Source organism: Protopterus annectens, chromosome 3.part0 (assembly GCF_019279795.1).
Source record: "Protopterus annectens isolate FY-2018-M chromosome 3.part0, PAN1.0, whole genome shotgun sequence".
In the NCBI taxonomy this organism is placed as follows: domain Eukaryota; kingdom Metazoa; phylum Chordata; order Ceratodontiformes; family Protopteridae; genus Protopterus; species Protopterus annectens.
Window position 1 is genome coordinate 390,505,754 of NC_056731.1, and position 19,666 is coordinate 390,525,419.

General features: G+C 43.8%; 1 protein-coding gene across 2 annotated transcripts in view; it reads left to right on the top strand.

Moving 5' to 3' along the window:
- VPS41 (VPS41 subunit of HOPS complex) overlaps nt 1–19,666 on the top strand; it is a 2,347,711-nt gene that overhangs the window by 1,714,488 nt on the left and 613,557 nt on the right. For both annotated transcript variants that reach the window (XM_044064839.1, XM_044064840.1), the window contains exon 15: nt 4,425–4,486. In XM_044064839.1, the coding sequence (XP_043920774.1) occupies nt 4,425–4,486 (62 nt within the window). The remainder of the gene's footprint in view (nt 1–4,424; nt 4,487–19,666) is intronic.

Here is a 19,666-nt window from a genome sequence, read left to right on the forward strand (position 1 = left end):
ATGGGCTGGTCACATACGTTCATCTTCAGCCTTGACTTTGTACAAAAATGTATACTGAGTATAGTAACATAAAACATATTAGGAGAATTGATATTACAAACTGAATGTATGACTGCATTTTAAAGTAGTACCAACTGGAGGGATAAGATTCCTGTGCCAGAGACTTCCTATACTCTGGAACAAGCTACCCATCTGTGTCAGGCAAAGTTCCTCATTAGCACTCTTAAAAAAAATCTTGATGAGTGGATGGGAAATACAAGATACACCCTGGGGATCCCTTCTGTGGCTCTGCTCGACAGTGGCACAGGAAAATAACTTTCTTGGGTGGCGTAAACCAGGGAACCTTGTTGGCCAGGCTTACTTAGGCCCTTGGGCCGATAGCCTAGTACCTACCTATGAACCTAAAAGTAATTGTGGAGATGCATGCTGCTTGCTGTTATTGGTAATGACTGTGTGTCTAACTAAGCACATCTTTAAGTGCATGTAGGTGGCTGTGGGAGGGGGTGCATATATGAGTGCTAGAGAATAGCTGTAGAAAAAGATTAAAGTTGTTATAAGGTTAACAGATTAAAGCACATGCAACCTGATTATGTATGTGTAATTAAGAATCTTTTTGAAGTAAGATTCTATGGAAATTGAGTGGTCTTTTGCAGTAGTAGTTTCTGGGTGTAGGATATACAGTGAAGAAAGTTTTGGATGTGGAATCTAGGTGTTTGGAGGACGATTCATAGGATGTATGAGCAGTTTCAAAGGTGTTGGGTTTTTTGGGGGGACTTGCATTTAATTTTAGCAGTGGTGGGCAGTTGTGATGCAGCAGTTTGTAGAAGGGCATCAGGTTGTTGCGTATGGCATATGGAATACTGACCAGTGAGGGAGATGCAGTGGTGGTCACATTTGGGAGGTATGCACTCTTATCAGCAAGCTGTATTTAGGCATGTTTGGAGTTTAAGGATGTTTGTGGTAAATTGACTGATTACTGGTAAGGTATAATTTAGGACTGGACAAAGGTAGATTTAACTGCCACTTTTTGGTGCTATGTGGACCATACTTTGCTACCTGACATAAGGATAAAGGGACAAATGGTGGAGGTGTCTCTATTTGCATTAAAAACAAACACACCTCGAGGCCAGTCCATCAGTATGAAGAACTTGAGCTTCTCAATGTTCAGATGACCTTAGACAAAGTCCCATGGCATATCCTTGCAACAATAGGCCATCTCTATGACCCAGGATAACCATAATACGTACTTAAATGTACTGGAAACACTTCCCATTCAGCCTAACACCATACTCATGGGCGGCTTTAACTATCCCAGTATAAACCGGGAATCCTACATGACCCCTATCATACTTTCCCAAAGATTATTGGACTTTGTAAATGCAGACACATTAGACCAGTTAGTTCTTTATGCCCACTAGGGTGCAAACATCCTTGGCATGGACCTCACAAACAAGGGGGATGTTGCATCCTTCCTGGTGTAATGTCCTTGCTAGTCTGGTCAGACCATAAAACTGTCTAATTTGCAGTAAAGGTAAAACAATGGATACTGGCTAACCCTGGAACTTTTAGGAGTTGTCATAGGGCAAATTTTCTACTACTAAATGACACCTTGGTAAAATATAAAGCCCCCCAAAACCCTGAGAACACCACTGCCTATGAGGAACAATTCTCAGAAACCCTGAATAATTATATTAACAGCTGCACATATCCAGATTAAATACAGGACTGACTCAAAAAACAAGCCTCCCTGGTAGAATCTCAACCTACAGTATAACAAAAGGAAGAAATTTATGCAAAATTAGGAGGTGCAATACCCAGTGATGCAAAGAAATCCCTCATCAACCTAAACAAGCAACTTAGGGGATTAATGAAATCCAGTAAAACAAAAGTTGAGTTGAAATTAGCCTCCCAGGAAGGACAGTTGCAAAGCTACTTTCTCTAGCTATGTCCGTAGCCTCAATGGCAATACACAACAGTGTACCAAATTAATTGCAAATGTTGACACCTATATGGAGCCAGAAGATACAGGAAACATCCTGACTGACAAATTTAGATACAGCTTTACCCTCTCTTCTCACCAATGCCTCTCAGGAAATACCCACATTCATAACTTCCCCAACTGTCACTATAGAGCAAGTGCTCAAAACACTCTCCAAGGCCAAGAACACTGCATCAGTGGGTCCTGATAATATCCCTGGATGCCTACTTAATAGCATAAAACATGAACTATTGGGGCCACTAAAAACACCATTTAGCCACATCCTCCAAACAGGCTTCATGCCAGACAAATGGAGGACTGCACCAGTTATCTCATTGCATTTGGCATGGGTTGGCTCTCAGAGTGTTGCAGATAGCCCAGCATGGGATCAAATTCAGAATGGGCTTTTCTCATGTCCTCTTATTTACCTGGAAAGGAAAACCCTCAAGGCTTAGAAAGCAAGCAGATGGTGGATTTAATGAAGGAGGTATTCAGCCAAGGATGAATGTAAGAAAGTTGAGACTAATTTAAGTTTTGTACATGCGAGAATGATCATTCATTTCCCATGACAGTAGAAACAGAGCTATGGAAAGAATAATCATGGATATCCTAAGTGACGAAATAGATAACTTACAAACACTGGACCCAAATCAATTGGGTTTGTCAAGAGCAGGTCTTGCCTACTTAACCTGGTGAACTTCTTCGAGAAGATCACCAAAGCAATGGATGAGGGAAAATGATGCATACTGCCTATCTCAACCTGGCCAAGGCAATTTAATATAATACCCCACTCAAGCACTATAGAAAAGCTCACTAAGCTACATATAAAACCCTACATCACCAGTTGGGTACCGAGCTGGCTTACAAGACAGAGTCTAAGAAGTTAGAATAGGGAAGTCTTCTTCCATAAAAAGACTGGTTACTAGTGCCGTGCCTCAGGGATCAGTGCTGGGGCCAGTCCTGTTTGGCATCTACTTGTCTGAGGCAAATGCTAATACCAAAGGTCTCTGCCTGCACAAGTTTGTGGATGATTGCAAATTGGGAGCAGTTATTGAATCCCCCCAAGATGCAAATATCCTCCAAGAAGGCCTCACACAGGTTAATAACTTTTTCCAGAGTCAAGGTCTAAAACTCAGTGCCAAAAAGTGCATCATAGCACCTTTCAAAAAGATGGCCACCCTATCAAATTACTGCATTGATGATACACCCCCAAGAATAGACTGTAGTCAAGGATTTGGGAATGCATGTAGACAGTGATTTGGCATTTGGCTATGATGCGTCTACTGAAATGAGGAAATCATTCTATGTTGTACAACTCATAAGCAAAGTTATGTCATCATTCTATTGTACCCTGCTTTCATAAGACCAGTCATTCAGTACTGTGCCCCCTTCAGTATGTACCTGGCCAGGCATATGCAACAACTGAAGTGTCCTCAGGAATTCCTCACCAAAAGAATACATGGTGTGGAAAAAAGTCCACTGCAGACCATCTTAAAGCCATGTCCTTATATTTGGCCTCCTGTACGTTTCTGAGAGGCAGCCTATGCTTGGCCTGCAAAGCATCCTGTGACTCAACCCTAATGAAACCTGTTGGCCATCCATAAAAGAAATAACATCAAGAACACCCAGTCTAGGGAACTAAACCTTGCCAGCAGCATAAATAGGACATGCTGAAGGGACGGGTATCTGTCTCAGAGGCTTCCCTTCTCTGTTACAGGCTTTCCATCCATGTGAAGCTGTGTTCATAACTGCATTTATTCAAGCACAACTTGGATCAGTCGATGGGGAACTGTAAATATACTCCTGGTCTGAGACCTGTATCTCTGCTAGAGAATGGAAGCCTGTAAATGCTCTGCCACCCTTGCGCAAGAATATATAGCCCCACAAAACCCTTGGGAACCAGTACCTATCAAATTGTATTGGGAAGGGTGATTAGGCTTAAAAAAGGCCCTTGGTTCAATAGCCTAATATTCTGCTGTGATACTGTAAAGTGCATGAGTAAAATGTTCAGTAGTTGTCATGTAAAAGGGACTTTCACTTATAGTAATACTTTTGAAATTTCAGTACTGATATAATGTCTTGTCTTGTACTGCTGTAAAACTAGGGACAGCCTCTTTTTTCTACTTTTATGCAACTGGCATTTAATGTTGTTTTTCTGCCCTCACTTTGTAGAGTAGGCTTGCAAAATTTAAGCATTCACTTGTCTTTGTACTGAGAGGTTTCTAAACGTCTACAGGAAGAGTTTAAACTGAAATTTAGGTTAATCTCATGCATTATTATTTCTATAGTTAACAAGAGCATCTTAAGCTAACTAGATGTAAAACACAGACTAAAGGGGATACTATGTGCATGTATCTCTTGAAAATGTAAAACAAAACTGCTAATTCATTTTCACACCTTGTATTGTATAAAGGCTGTATAAAACAAGCTTTTTTCCCATTCACAGGATATTGGCTTAGCTTTTATAAATCACTTGGTGGAAATAGGAGAATTCGATAAAGCTGCAAGGTATGTTTTATTACCTTTGTTTTAACATGTTTATTTTATCAAATGTCCAATAATTTTTACATTTGTGGTTGCCTTTGTTGTAGTTTGCTTAAGTCTTTTTATTATTACTTTAATTGACCTTTTCAACTTCCATGTTACATAATATATATAATGCCAGAGAATTAACGCTACTGTTTTTTTGTCACTGTATGTACGTCATATTAAATTACGGGTCACTGTCTTCTTCACCTCCAACATCTTTCCACACAGTCATCTTTCTTTTTTCCCAATTTTCCATTCTTCCTCCTACCACTCATTTTTCAGTCAATCTTTCCTTCTGTCCTTCCTCCTCTGACCTCCATTTGCTGACAGGATTGTCCCTTTTGCACTAAAAGCCTTCTTGCTTCCTCCAGATTCTTTCTACATTCTGTTCTTTTTTAACATTTTTATTTAGTCATCACATTTTTAAATGGCATCCTGAGCATACATTAATAGAAAAAAAATACTGACAATGTCCATTGTTATTGTGAATCAGGTAATATTTATGTTTTCTTTTCAACAGTTTTTATATACACCAAAATTATATAAATTGTTAATTTCATGCGTTTGGTTAAACTTCTATCCTCCTCCTCCTGAAAATTATTCTGAGAGCATTGTTCTTACAAATTCCATTTATTTCCGTGAAATCTGATCATTCCATTTTCTGAAGATCCCGCTTCAGTTGCAATTTTAATTTCCATTTTCTAGTAATTGCTTTTCGGCAGCTAATAGCATTAAACTTTCTAAGGCCTTGCTATTTTTAAACAATTCATATCTTATATCCTAGCTCAAAAATATAATCTCCTTAGTTACAACCATTTTTTCTCCCAATGTTTCTGTCAAAGTAATCTGTAGGGGAATTTTTTTAAATCTCCCAACTCATTACATTTCCAAAAAACATATTCCAATTTACATATCTCTTCCAAGTCACACTTCCAGCATTTGCTATCTACCTGAGAAAAAAAAATCCTCTGAAGACTACTTGAGGTGTAAAAATACAAATGCAAACCCTTCCATGCAAAAATAATAAACCTTCTGGACATTGTTGCATACTTCGGAGTCTGATAGATTTCTTCTCATGTTCCTTTGTAAATTTCTTTTCCTTTCTCTTTTCACATTCTTTGCTAACATCTTCTGATTGATTCTAATTCTTATCTTACAATATTGTATAGACCCTATTAACTGGACATTTTTTTTAACAACAGCTTATGTTCTAGACTCAGTTAAAAACTTCTACCAGAGCTGGTTTTCACGTAGCACTTTCCACACCGTTTCTCTTTACCTATACTCTATCATTCCCTGATAGGTAGACAGTTTCTGACCTGCAATTCAGTCTTCTGCTTAGCATCATCTCATTCTGTTAACTTTCCCTCTATAGTTAATTCCTCCCAATGCCTCTGTTCATTTGCTAATTTCATCGACTAAATTCTAGACCTTTCTCCATTCCTATGTTGGCTTATTTCTTCTACCTTTTGCTACATTATAAATATAGTATTCTGTACAGTTATTATTCGACTTGCATCTAAAATTCCTCTTTCTTTCTTTCTCTATTTCTTGACATCTCCCATTTCATCATCATCCTTTTTTAACTTGATTTATAAACTTCTTCTTGTATTATGTATATGAGCCTTAACTCTGCAGCTTTGTGTTCCCTTTTCCTGCAATTCCCACTGCTTCTAAATAATTCCATCTGAAGTAGGGAGTTCATTTGTCAGCAACCTGTGAGTCTTGGATCCGATATCGGATCCAAGCCGGCAACTTGTTTCAAGCTAATGGATCCGAGCTCCTAGCTCCTCCCCTCACCCATAATCCCCTGCTAACCCTCCATGACCTCAGATCTAGTTTTCCGCGCTTGTGGATAGCTGGATTCCTGTGAGCTCGTATAGTGCTGGGCAGTTAAGTCCTTTTTTCTGTCACTTTCAAAATTTTTTTCACTAAAATTTTTAAGTGTGTAAGTGTTAGGTTCCCTTATAGTATAAATATTTTATTTTAAGTAGTTTTCCCTCCCTTCGCTGGTCGTTAGAGTGTGTGTGTTAGTGTTGTGTTTTTTGGGGCCTGTGTGTGTGTGTTACTTATTTTTCTTTAAGTATGACTGAGGCCCCAAAAGCCATCTTTTCTAAATGTACCGAGTGTGGCCATAAGCTCTCCCCAGCTGATGGCCACACTCGGTGCTTTCGGTGCCTTGGGGTTGAACACCTCTCCTCAGGCTGTACCATTTGTGCAGCGTTCAACCCCAGGGCACTGAAAGAGCGGTGGTCGAAGCTGGTCTTGGCGGGACTTTTACCCCCGGACTCAGCTCCGGCCTCCGCTGCTCCCGTGGCTCCACCACAGCCTGTGGTTGCTGCCATTCCTGCCCCCCTTCTTCCGTCCGGGACTCAAACTCCCGCTAAAGTGTCGGAGGACAGGGAGGCCAGGAGGGAGAAATGGAGGGAGAAGCACCACAAGCGGCGGGCCGAGACCTCCGTTTCGGCCCCGCCAGCTAAGCAGGCTTCTCCCTCCACTGCTTCTAGGTCTCCTCCTCCTCAGCTCCGATCCCCTTGTTTCTCCCCGGGGTCCGAGGAGGAGGAGGCCCGATCTCCATCGAGGCGGCATTCCAGGCCTGCCTCGGTGACCTCTTCGAGATCTACATTTAGTATGTCCGATGCAGACTTGGACCGGATGATGCGAAGGTTCATCCAGGCTCAGCTGCAGATGGGAGTGCTCCTGCCTCCCCCCCCTTCGGGGGGGGAGCTCGACACCCTTTTTCCATCCTATTGCTCCTTCTCCGACCCGCTATACAGGTTCGGAGCGTTCGGAGCCGAACAGCGTTGGAGCCGGGGGTGGGTCGGCGCCGACAGTACTCGGTACTTCGGATCCGACCCTGCCCTCGAGCCTGTCGGATCCGACCTCTTGGAGCCGTGGCCTGAGCTTCGGATCCGAGGGATTCAGTGTGCCTTCGGCTCCGTCCAGGTCGGAGCGCACTGGTCCTTCGGATCCGATGGTCTCGGCGCCGGTTCCGATCCCTTCATCGGATCCGAGTGGGAGCCGACTTTCGGATCCAAGAGAGAGTGGTTCCCCCTCGGCCTTCGATGTTGTGGAGAGGGCTCTGTTGAGAGCATCTGGACCCCCGGTCCTTGTCTCGGCTCCTCCCTGCACTCCCTCTCTGCTGGGCCAGGCTTCCATCACCCGGCCAAAGGGACAGCCTGCTTCAATGTCCCAGATGGTTCCATTGGAACAAGATGTTGCTGGCGAGGCCTCCTCGGACAGCCCCCCAAGGAAGTGCCCCGCAAGCATAAGTGCAAGAGGAGGCACGTGGACTCCCCTGAGTCCTTAACCGAGGACACGGACTTGGAGGAAGGGGAAGGCTCCCCAAGATCGCCCCCTGAGGATGTCTCCTTTGGAGACATCATGGAGATGCTGAGGATCAGAGGTGGATGGTCTGCCCCCAAGTCGTCTTCTGACGAGTCCGTGTTTCTGGAGGCATTCGAAGCAGGCCCGTCTACCTCTTGGGTGACCCTCCGGCCGACCCCCTGGTGGACCTCATTACCACCAGGGCGTGGAAGGATCCGGACACCGTGGAGCCAATACCAAAACGCCCGGACAAAATACTTAGCCCCCCCTCAGACCGATCACACTGGAGTAAGGGCCCCCCTGTAGATGCCATGTTGACGGCGGCAGCCACGAAGAGGGAATTGGCTCAGGAGAGCCCCTCAGTCCATCCACCGAGCAAGGAGTCCCGCTCGATGGACCACTTAGGGAAGCGAGTTTTTAGTGCAGCGACCTTCTCGGTAAGGTCTCTGAACTATATGGCACATGTCATCAGGATGCAGCAGGATCTTATCAAAGAATACGCTGCCTCCCCCCCTGAGTCCATGTCGGCGGATGACAAGCAATTGTACTCCACCTGAATGGCCACTCTGAGATCAATTTCAAATACCTCTATGCGGCTATTGTCCCACGCCACAGAGGGAGCCGCTAGGGCTAGCGGAGCTGGCCTAGTCATGAGACGTCAGGCCTGGCTCTGTCATTGTGACTTTGCGGAGCCTTTTAAAGCGTCCTTTGCGAATGACCCTTTCGATGGTTCTGCCCTGTTTGGCAAAACGGTTTGCAAGACACTTGTCCAGAGCGAGAAGGACGGGAAGACATTGTCTGCCGTCGGAGTCCGCTTCTCTGCACCCCAACGGTCCTTTTCAAAGAACCAAAAGGGTCAGAAGAAGATGTGGTTCCGGAAATCGCAACATTCCCAACCTGCTCCGGACAACCAGTCCTACCGTGGCAGAGGAGGACAGGGAGGACGCCGCCCCAGGGGCAGAGGGGCTCCGAGAAACTTTGGGTCCAGAGAACCTTTCTCTGAGTGGCCTGCACAGCAGCCCTGAAGGGTTGCCCGGCTGCTCCACTCTGGAGGCAGTTGGGGGGCGCTTCTCGGAACACCTAGCGGCATGGGAGTCCATCATGACAGACCGCTGGGTGCTTCGCATTATATCCAGAGGGTACAAAATACCAATACTCCATGTCCCCAAATTCAAAACCTCCCCGATGTACCACCCGATCAGAGGGAGGCCGCAGCCGCAGAAATTCAGCAGCTGCTAAGAAAAAGAGCCATCCAGCCCATCCCCCAAGACCAGCTCAGATTAGGGTTCTACTCCAGGTTCTTTTTGGTGCCAAAAAAGACGCGGGACTTGAGACTGATTCTAGACCTTTCCCACTTGAACCTGTCAGTAACCAAGGAAGAATTCCGAATGGTCACTCTTCAATCTATTCTCCCCCTTTTAAGGGAGAACAATTGGATGTGCTCTATAGACCTCAAGGATGCGTACTACCACATTCTAATGGACAGATGATCCAGGAGGTTCCTCCACTTCCGGCTGGGAGCCAGTCACTACCAGTTCAGGGTCCTTCATTTTGGCCTCACCACAGCCCCCAGGGTGTTCACCAAGGTATTAGCAGTGATTGCGGCCCACCTGAGACTCCAGGGAATACAGGTCTCTCCATACCTGGATGACTGGCTCCTGACCGCCCCAACAAGGCATCTACTTTGCTCAGCCAAAGACTTCTTTCTCCGCCTAGCCCAACAGTTAGGCATCACCATCAATGCCGACAAATCCCTTTTGGCCCCAACACAAGTCATAGAGTTCATAGGTGCCAGAATAGACACCAGAGAGCTACGAGCCTTTCTAACTTCCGAGAGAATCCGGAATTTGCAACTCCATGTGCGGGCTATCCTTCAATCAGAGACTTCACCAGCAGAATTGGTCCTGAGGGCACTAGGCTCCATGGCGGCAGCGATTACGCTCCTTCCATGCGCCCGTCTGAACATGCGGGTACTGCAATGGACACTTCTAGTGCAATGGTCTTTTCTATCCCTTCCTCTTCACCACCCCATTGCTATCAGCAAGGTTTGCAGGAGGGCTCTACTATGGTGGCTCCAAGCCTCGGACCTCCATACGGGCCGTCCCTTCTGCACCTCTCCCCCTCTCACCACGGTGACCACGGATGCCTCCCGCCTCAGGTGGGGGGGGCATTATTCAGGCAGGACGGTCCAAGGCACGTGGAACGACACAGAGACCTCCCTGCATATCAACGTTCTGGAGATGAGAGTGGTGCTGTTCACGTTGCAAGCACTTCAGGATCTCCTCCCCATAGGAACGATTGCAATTCAGTCGGACAACATGTCGGTTGTCTGGTACATCAACAAACAGAGGGGAACCAGATCTTACCCTCTATGCTGCGAAGCCATGAGAGTGTGGGAATGGGCGATCTCCACCAAACGTTTTCTGATTGCAACGCACATTCCGGGACGGACCAACATCCTTGCGGACAAACTCAGTCACACCCTTCTTACCCCATACGAGTGGTCTCTCAATCCACTAGTAGCGAAGCAGATATTCGCAATATGGGGGCAACCCTGCTGCGATCTTTTTGCGTCTCCATCAAACACCAAATGCGGCAATTTCTTCGCTCTAATCCCCCCTCCAGGGGAAACTCCAAGAGACGCTCTGGTGCATGCTTGGCCACCCGGTCTACTTTATGCCTATCCTCCTCTACCCCTGATGCTACAACTCTTACAGAAAGCCTCACGGTTGGGGAGCAGAATGATCCTCATTGCCCCATTTTGGCCTCGGCAAATTTGGTTCCCTTACCTATGGTCTCACCTTGTGAATCCTCCTTGGATTCTAGATCCCAGTCCGGATCTCATCTCCCATCCGTCGAACTTACCGACCCCAAACCTGGACAATCTGAAGCTGACAGCTTGGTTGCTCCAGTTCCACTCCTAGTTAGGACTCTTCACCAGTCAAAGCCATCCTTGTGGCAGCGCATAAGCCCTCCACCAGGAAAGTGTACTGCAGTAAATGGAAACGTTTTTCCATCTGGGCGGAGCATCATGATCTAGATCCCTTTACGGCTCCTCTTCCGTTCATATTAGACTTCCTAACCGAACTCTTTCAGGAAGGCGCTAGTTGTTCAACTGTCAAAGTGCAATTGGCAGCCATATCACATTACCATGTGGGACATGATACAGGGCCTTTGATGTCGGCCAAGTTGTGTAAAATTTTTCTCAAGGGCACCTTCTTACTTAGACCCCCTATAAAGGAAGCCGTGCCACCATGGGATCTTTCACTATTTCTTCAAGCCTTGACTGCTCCACCTTTTGAACCCGCTGCTTCAGTAGATCTCAAATTCTTGTCTTGGAAAACAGCATTCCTTGTAGCCATCACTTCAGCAAAAAGAGTTTTGGAGCTTCAAGCTCTTTCTGTGAAGCCTCCTTATTTGATCGTTCACCCAGACAGAGTGTACCTCAGGATCAATCCCTCTTTTCTTCCCAAGATAGCATCAGAAACCAACATAAATCAATCCATAAATTTACCGGTTTTCTTCCCTAAATATCAGAATAAGGGAGAGTACAAGCTGCACTCATTAGATGTTCATAGGCAGCTTCGCTTTTATACTCATAGAACAGCTGGCCATAGACAATCCGACCAGCTGTTCATTTCCTTTGCCAAATTTAATTTGGGGAAAGCGATTTCAAAAGTTTCTTTATCACGCTGGATTTCTCAATGTAGCCTATTGGCGTATCAAGACTCTGGGAGACCCGCACCCGAAGGAGTTCGTGCACATTCCACTCGTTCCATCTCTACTTCTGTGGCCTTCAAGTCTAGAGTTCCATTCGATGATATTTGTTCGGCAGCCACTTGGGCTTCATCTCATACCTTTATTAACCACTACAAACTGGACGTGATTTCTAGAGGGAGAGCATCCTTTGGCTCTGCGGTGCTTCGCAATATTCTTCCATGATGGCCACCCAAGGTGCAGGTAGCTGGGGACTCTGTCCCACAGGTTGCTGACAAATGAACTCCCTATTTCAGATTAAGAAGTTATGTACTCACCATAACCTTTCATCTGAGTAGGTAGCTTTATTTGTCTGCAACCACCCCCCCCCTCCTTCCCCCTGGCCTTCTTCGGATCTATTTTTAGTTGGATACCCATTTTTTGGGTATATATTGAGGGGCAAACTCGATCTGAGGTCATGGAGGGTTAGCAGGGGATTATGGGTGAGGGGAGGAGCTAGGAGCTCGGATCCATTAGCTTGAAACAAGTTGCCGGCTCGGATCCGATATCGGATCCAAGACCCACAGGTTGCAGACAAATGAAGCTACCTACTCAGATGGAACGTTATGGTGAGTGCATAACTTCTTATTTCCCACCTCTCTTTCTCTGTCTATTGATTCTACCATTTTTAAATTCCACTTTCATTTTATCCAAGTCACTAGCTCATCCCTTCTGAAGAAAAGTCTGCCTTCCCTACTAATTGACCTTAAATTCCTGTCTTTTCAGTAGGTCCATCAGTTTCTCATTTTTACATCATTATTGTAGTTTTTACTGGTGCATGATCAAAACTTTTAATTAAATACTAGTATTACAACACATTTTCTGCTGTCGATGATGGCAAGAACTTGGAGATCGTGCACTTTACTGGAGAAAATGAACAACACTAAAGTGGGCATCACACAGGAAAAATATAAATTTAGTAAGCTCAAAACCTGATATTCTCACCCTTTTATTTACCAGAAGATAAGAAGCACAAAGTTCAGCTATAACAATTGTTTTCAGAGCTGAAATCTTAGCAAAATATGCAAATGGTACTTAAAGGTGATCTAAAATGGTTTGCTTCAGAAGAAATAATGCTACCTTCTCCCTCATTAATGAACCTGTCCAGTGAAGAAAAAGAAAAAGAGGTACTGATTGTGAGTGCTTTGACAAAATTATTTAAAAAAAAAAAAGAGCAGGAGCCAGTCAAGAAAAATCTAGCATTAGTAACAACATTAGTCAACTGAGCTAGTAGAAACTAGGAGAAAGTGATGACAGCATGGAAAAAACAGCAAGTATATCTAAACTGGAGGGTATCTTAGGCCAGCAGAAATCAGCAATCCATAGGAATGAAGACATTACAGCACCATTGAAGAAAGCCATTAATAACACTGAGTCAAGATCTTGCTGCAACACTATGCATGTGAGAAATATACCTGAGAAAAGTACAGCAGAAAGACTGATACCTGTTTTGAAAGGCTTTTTCATGATGGCAACTGACCCCAGTCATTTTACAGGTCAGAGACATCACGCATAGAGTGCGCATAGTGCAAAGAAATCCAGCACAGAATGTGAAGCCATGGTGGCTATCTATGTAGGACCACTGAGTTAGGCAGAGATATCCACACTCTGACAGCCAAATAAATCAATGACATCCACCTGTGGGACCAGACAGCAGTCACCATTGCAGCCAATCATCCACTGATATGCCAAGAAAGGCATAGGTTGGCTCTCAGGGTGTTGCAGATAGTCCACCATGGGATCAAATTCAGAATGGGCTTCTCTCATGTCCTCTTATTTACTTTACCTGCAAAGGAAAACCCTCAAGGCTTAGACAGCAAGCAGATGGTGGATTTAATGAAGGAGGTATTCAACCAAAGATGAATGTAAGAAAGGTGAGACCAATTTAAGTTTCGTACATGTGAGAATGATCATTAATTTGCAAAGACAGTAGAAACAGAAAGTTACTGTAGCCTGGGAAATCATATTGTTAATGCAGATTTAGAACGTAATAGAGACTACAAATCCATTACAATCCTCTAACTTTTGAAATTGAGGAAGTCATGGTGAATTGAGTCAAGATCTGTTGTCATAGAAGGGTAAATCCCTGAGTATGGCTCAATCAACCTGAGTTCAATTAACAGCTCTGGTGCTCAATGGAGCAAGAATGGATGACTGTGTGTAACCATCCTATGGGAGAGTGGAGTCAGTCAGACAGTGCAGCAGTCACTCAGGGAAGAGAAGGTGATACAGATGTGTGAGGTTGTGGTTGGGCCTTAGTCTCACCAAGCTACTATTTAGTGTCGGCTTGCAGAAGTGTGCACTAACATTGGAAAGGTGTTGTGGGCCTCTGTGGTGATGGAAATTGGATGTTCCCCCACCCAGGTGTAGTGTTAGGCCAATACAAATGCCATCATGATGTCAGCGGGGACATAAAGTACCCTTGTGGCTGTCCGAATGATGCCTCCGTAAAGGTCTTCCTGGATATTAACACTACCATGCGATTGGCCACTGAGTGCTGTAGAAGGTTCCATGAATGCATTGCTGTTGGCCGCAACTTGAGCATAAGTCCGGGGGGGGGGGGCTGATTAAATACTTCCTGGCTGAAATTAAACAAACAGGCATCGGCATCTACAGAACCAGTGCGTCGTCCTTGAAGGGGAGGGGTTACACATTTAGAAATCTGATGAATAAGTAGAGTTAAATCTCTTGGCACAGTCATGTTCAAAGCGGACGGAAAAAAATGGAAAAAAGGTGTAGGTGGTAGGTCCATAAAAACTAGTAACCAAAACATGAACACAAGAGCAAGCAGCACATAAAAAACAAAATGGAAATAGGACCAAGCCAACACTGCAACCAGCCATTTAATAGAATAAATGAAATAAAATAAAAACTGAGTGGCTTTTGTCAGCATTCAACTATGCATAGACTTCATCAGAGTGATTCTGTCTACCACTAATGCTGTTAAAGACAAAAGGACAACCAGTCACAGACAAGGCAGTGCACATTACAGGGTGATGTCATGAACACTGGTTAGATGGGAATTGTAGTATATTGTATATATGAATAATATGTGGGTAAAATTCATTACAAAAACCCATTGCAAAATTAAAATTGTAAAGGGAAGATTGAACAAACCAACACGGGTGGGTATAGACACAAAAGGGACGGAACACCAGGGTGGGAGATAGTACTGGGTGTCTGCAGCTGAAGTCTCTTCCAGATGCATCTCGATGATATATTATTTGCCATCTTGGGTACTGTTACCACTGGACCCTGTCTCAGATTGTGGAGACAGTACTAGGCAGGAATGTAATTCAGCATATCATGGGAGTAGATTCTCCATATGACCAGTTCATGCATTCAGCCTCCAGTTGATAATTTCCCCAATAATGTTTGCTAGCTGCTGATGGGTGACAATGGTGTCAACTACAACAGTCCCAGCATCCAGTACAGGTAGGAAAGGAGGTGCTGGGTTCACTGTGGTAGGCTGGCACCCAGACGTACTGGGTACTACTGATGGTGGTGGTGCTGCAACTGTCACCTGTGGAGAGCCAACAGACCTTGTCAGAGGTGGATGCAGGTCGTGATGCTGCTGCATGTAATGGTAAAATAAATGGCGAGAAAGAAAAAAAAACAAAATAAATACACGTAATAGAATGGATAGAACAAAGGGGTGGAGAGAGAGAAACCTAAATGTAGTGAAAGCTGATATTTACTTGTCCTATGATTATGTTACACTTAAGCATTCATTAAAAACATGCCTCCCAAGTTAACATCACTGTTAGGATAAGTATTTGAGAGGGGGGACCTGTACCCAGCGCATTCTGAAAGGTAAAGGATTAATGTGATCAGCTACTCAGACAGACTAATGGAGTCTGTAGTCCAAGATGCAGTAAGGAAAGATGAAAGACAAATGTACATGTACAAATGTACAAAGACATGCTGTTCAGACATACCTTTCATTGACGGGTTATAAGCAAAGAAAACATGTATATTAACACAGATGTCCACCAGTCTAAAATGTTATTCATATATATTTCCCGCATCTAATGCTTTAGATAGTATAATGAGTCAAAACCCTCAACTGAAACATTACAGTGCCACAAATGGGGGGCTTAAACACTCAGGCATCCTGACAGTGAGAGAGCACAGCCTTAATATCCTGACCCACTTGTCCAAGTATATGTCAGGATGCATGTACAGACACACTAGTAACATTCTTCAGTTATGCTGATGCCTTTCACCTATGGCAATTATTGCAGAAGTGATTGTGATTTATGAAAGGTATAAGTTTTGACAATGAATCTCAGCTACTGTTAACATTAAAACTGTATATCCTGAAGCAAATATATTCATCCTGGTGCAGAGGTTACCACCTGTCTATCTTTGAACATTACAGTCCCTGTTTGGGTGTTTGTGTTGTGAGGGGAAAAAATGAAATGCAACAAATGCCCTGAACGTTTAGGACAAAAATTATTTTAGAAGTTTGCAACAGAAGTTGCAAAACAACAATTATTTTATATCTGAGGCACTTAAATTTTATATGAAATAACATAAGCAACTCGTGTGCAAAAAGAATAGGCTTTTATTTTGGAAAGAAATGATGTTCAATCCTTTGCATTGGCTGAAGGTATAGTTTGTCTTACAAAAATGCCACATTTCTACAAAAATATTTCATGCTGAGCATTTGAAATGGTGGCACCCATACTCTGTGGTCTCTTAGGTGCTCCAGGCTTCTCCTGTGCACCTACCTATTCACTTCAGGAAGTATGGAGAGAAATAAAGCACTGTGTAATATCAGTGAATAGCACGCAGTGGCAGATTGTGTGTGTAGCTAAGTTATATTTACAGTACATAGGCAGTGATTGCTGTTTAACTTCACCCTGCTATCAGTGTAGGGGTTCAGGATTTTGATGCCTCATGTCACTTTAATGCAGATGCAGTGCCCACCCCCACATGCATGGGACGCCAGTGTCACAGGTAACAGTGTGGGCAAAACTAATCTAGGTTTCAGTCTTATACTGATTTCATTGATCACCCTCCTGTTGTATCTTCTAGCTGTATGCCTGATGGAGGAGGTACAGAAAGATTTTTGATTCCTTTACACTCCATCTTTGTGCTGTAAAAGGACCTCCACCCACTCAGTAAAAATGGACGAATATTGGTATCCTGAGCAGGTCTTGTGCCTCCCATCTGTCGTGAATTGATGGGCATCAACTTAATTCCATGATGTATGCTGGGTTCAGATAAGATAGGTATTGTAGTATTATGGTTCATGATGACACTTTAAGGTGTGAAAGATGGCAGCCCCGAGCCCGTTTGTATGCTATTATGATATCAGGCAGTATAGCAACTCCTTTTACGGATAGACAGATTTGGAATTAAAGAATCCTCCCACCCCCTCCCCAGAGTAATGGCTTGCACTGTGCATGTGGCTTGATGTCTGCAGTGACCCAGGCAAGGCATCAAGGAGACTTGAGCTCATTGGTTTACACGTGTGCTTCTCACACAAATTGAGCAATTCAAAAAGAGTAATGAGTTGAGCCCCAATTAGTATAATCATTGTGTCCACTCAGGTAAGTCTGCATGATAGAAGTGCACCAGCAGGCAGAGAGGCTCATCATACTACAGAAGAAACTGTAGAGCAACCAAGGGTGAAAGCAGAGATAGCTGATTTAACCAAAGAATTGATCAAGCAAACCTGCAGGTCTGCTTTTATAAGGTAACTGGTACATTTTACAAGTCTATCTTTTCAACTGTGGTTGTTTTCCCCTGCTGTGGAACTTGTGGACATAACAGATTTAACAGAAAGTGTGTTGGAAAGTGTATCCGGAGGGGGGTTGCAAGGGTAAAGCAGTTCTTAGGCTAAAAGATTATTAGGCATAATGTGAGAGTCCCTCAGATCATACTCAGTAGTATTTGCTGGGCTTCTGATACTACTTTCATTAAGTAATTGTGTCTGTTGTCTATATTAGACATGTCAATTGCAAAACTATTTTTAACCCTCAGAAAAAAATTGTCATTTTACCTTGGTCACAAGCAGTGGAATAAGTAACTATTTGTGGGGGATATTTGCTCAGTGACCTTATTTGCCTGACTTTAAAGTGTGTGGCTACTGAAATGTAACTCTCAGGCAAACAAATAGTATGCTGTCTGACCAAAAGGGGAAATGATGGTGTATGGATTTATAGGACCACGCAGGACTAAGGCTGTTAATTCAAATTTTCCATACCTGCAGAGCAATGCCTGAAAAATAAGGAAAGCTGAAGCAGACAGTGTTGACTCTGGGACTTCTGCTGAGTAATCCATCTGTAAGCCGAAGTTCATTGATGCTGAGAATGAGGTGCTATTCATGGCCCTCCTTCTCCATGGGTGGCATTTCCTTGGATTGCATGCAGCTGAACAGGCTTACTTGGACCTTGCCTGGGATGAAGATGTGGTAGACATCCATGCGGTTCATGGCCAGAGCTGCTGTTATGACAAGGTGCACTGCTTGACCAGTGAAATTGTATTTGCTGCTAAACAAAGAGCTCAACTGCTGGCATGGGAATGTTAGGCAAAATGGGAGGGGGGTCATTGAATATGCCACCTCTTCCGGAGATGGAGTTGTTCCTAGTCTCTCTCAGAAGCACTGGCACCTCAACAGATTCCTGTAGTGTGGTGCTAAAACAATAAGTAAGAAGGTCACTGAAAAACCAATCAGTGAAAACATAATACAAACTCCAGCAAAGCTAGACCTTCCAATGAGTGACCTTCCAAACCTCTTGTATCCGAGGCACATGTGATATATGCAAATGACCCTTATAATTGGTGATTCTGAATGCCCATGACTTGTTTCATCATTTTAATGCATATTTCAGGCCAATAAAGCCAAATCCCACTAGATGTGGATATGCATATTTCAGCCTTTTTTTGACCTCATCAGCATAACACAAGCAGAGTGTTTGACTAAGAATAAGAAACACAGGGCTGTTATACCCAGCTGATGTCCATTATCATTAGGGTCACTGCAAAAATATCCCAAAGAAACTAAAACAATAAGTAAGAGGGTCACTGAAAAACCAATCAGTAAAAACAAAATGAAAACTCCAGCAAAGCTACAACTTCCACTGAGTGATCTTCCAAACCTCTTGTATCAGAGGCACATGGGATATATGCCAATGACCCTTATGAACACCAGGTGTTTCAGCTAATTGGTGATTCTGAATGCCCATGACTTGTTTCATCATTTTAATGCATATTTCAGGCCAATAAAGCCAAACCCCACTAGCTGTGGATATGCATATTTCGGCCTTGTTATGACCTTCTCACTTATTGTTTTAGTTTGCTGTTTGGGAGATTTTTGCAGTGACCCTAATAATAATGGATATCAGCTGGGTGTTAACAGCCCTGGGTTTCTTATGCTTAGTCAGACACTCTGCTTGTGCTGTGCTGACGAGGTCATAAGGCCGAAATATGCATATCCACAGCTAGTGGGGTTTGGCTTTATTGGCCTGAAATTGTGCATTAAAATGACAAAACAAGTCTTGGGCATTCAGAATCGCCAATTAGCTGAAACACCTGAAGTTAATAAGGGTAAATTGCATATATCCCATGTGCCTCTGATACAAGACGTTTGGGAGGTCACTCAGTGCAAGTTCTAGCTTTGCTGGAGTTTTCATTTTGTTTTTACTGATTGGTTTTTCAGTGACCTTCTCACTCATTGTTTTAGTTTGTTGTTTGGGATATTTTGCAGCGACCCTAATGATAATGGACATCAGCTGGGTATAACATCCTGGTGTTTCTTATGCTTAGTCAAACACTCTACTTGTGCTGTGCTGACGAGGTCATAAGGCTGAAATATGCATATCCGCAGCAAGTGGGATTTGGCTTTATTGCCCTGAAATTGTCCATTAAAACAACAAAACAAATCAAGGGCATTCAGAATCGCCAGTTAGCTGAAACACATGATGTTCCTAAGTGTCATTTGCATATATACCATTTGCCTCTGATGCAAGAGGTTTGGGAGGTCACTCAGTGGAAGTTCTAGCTTTGCTGGAGTTTTCATTTTGTTTTTACTGATTGGTTTTTCAGTGACCTTCTCACTTATTGTTT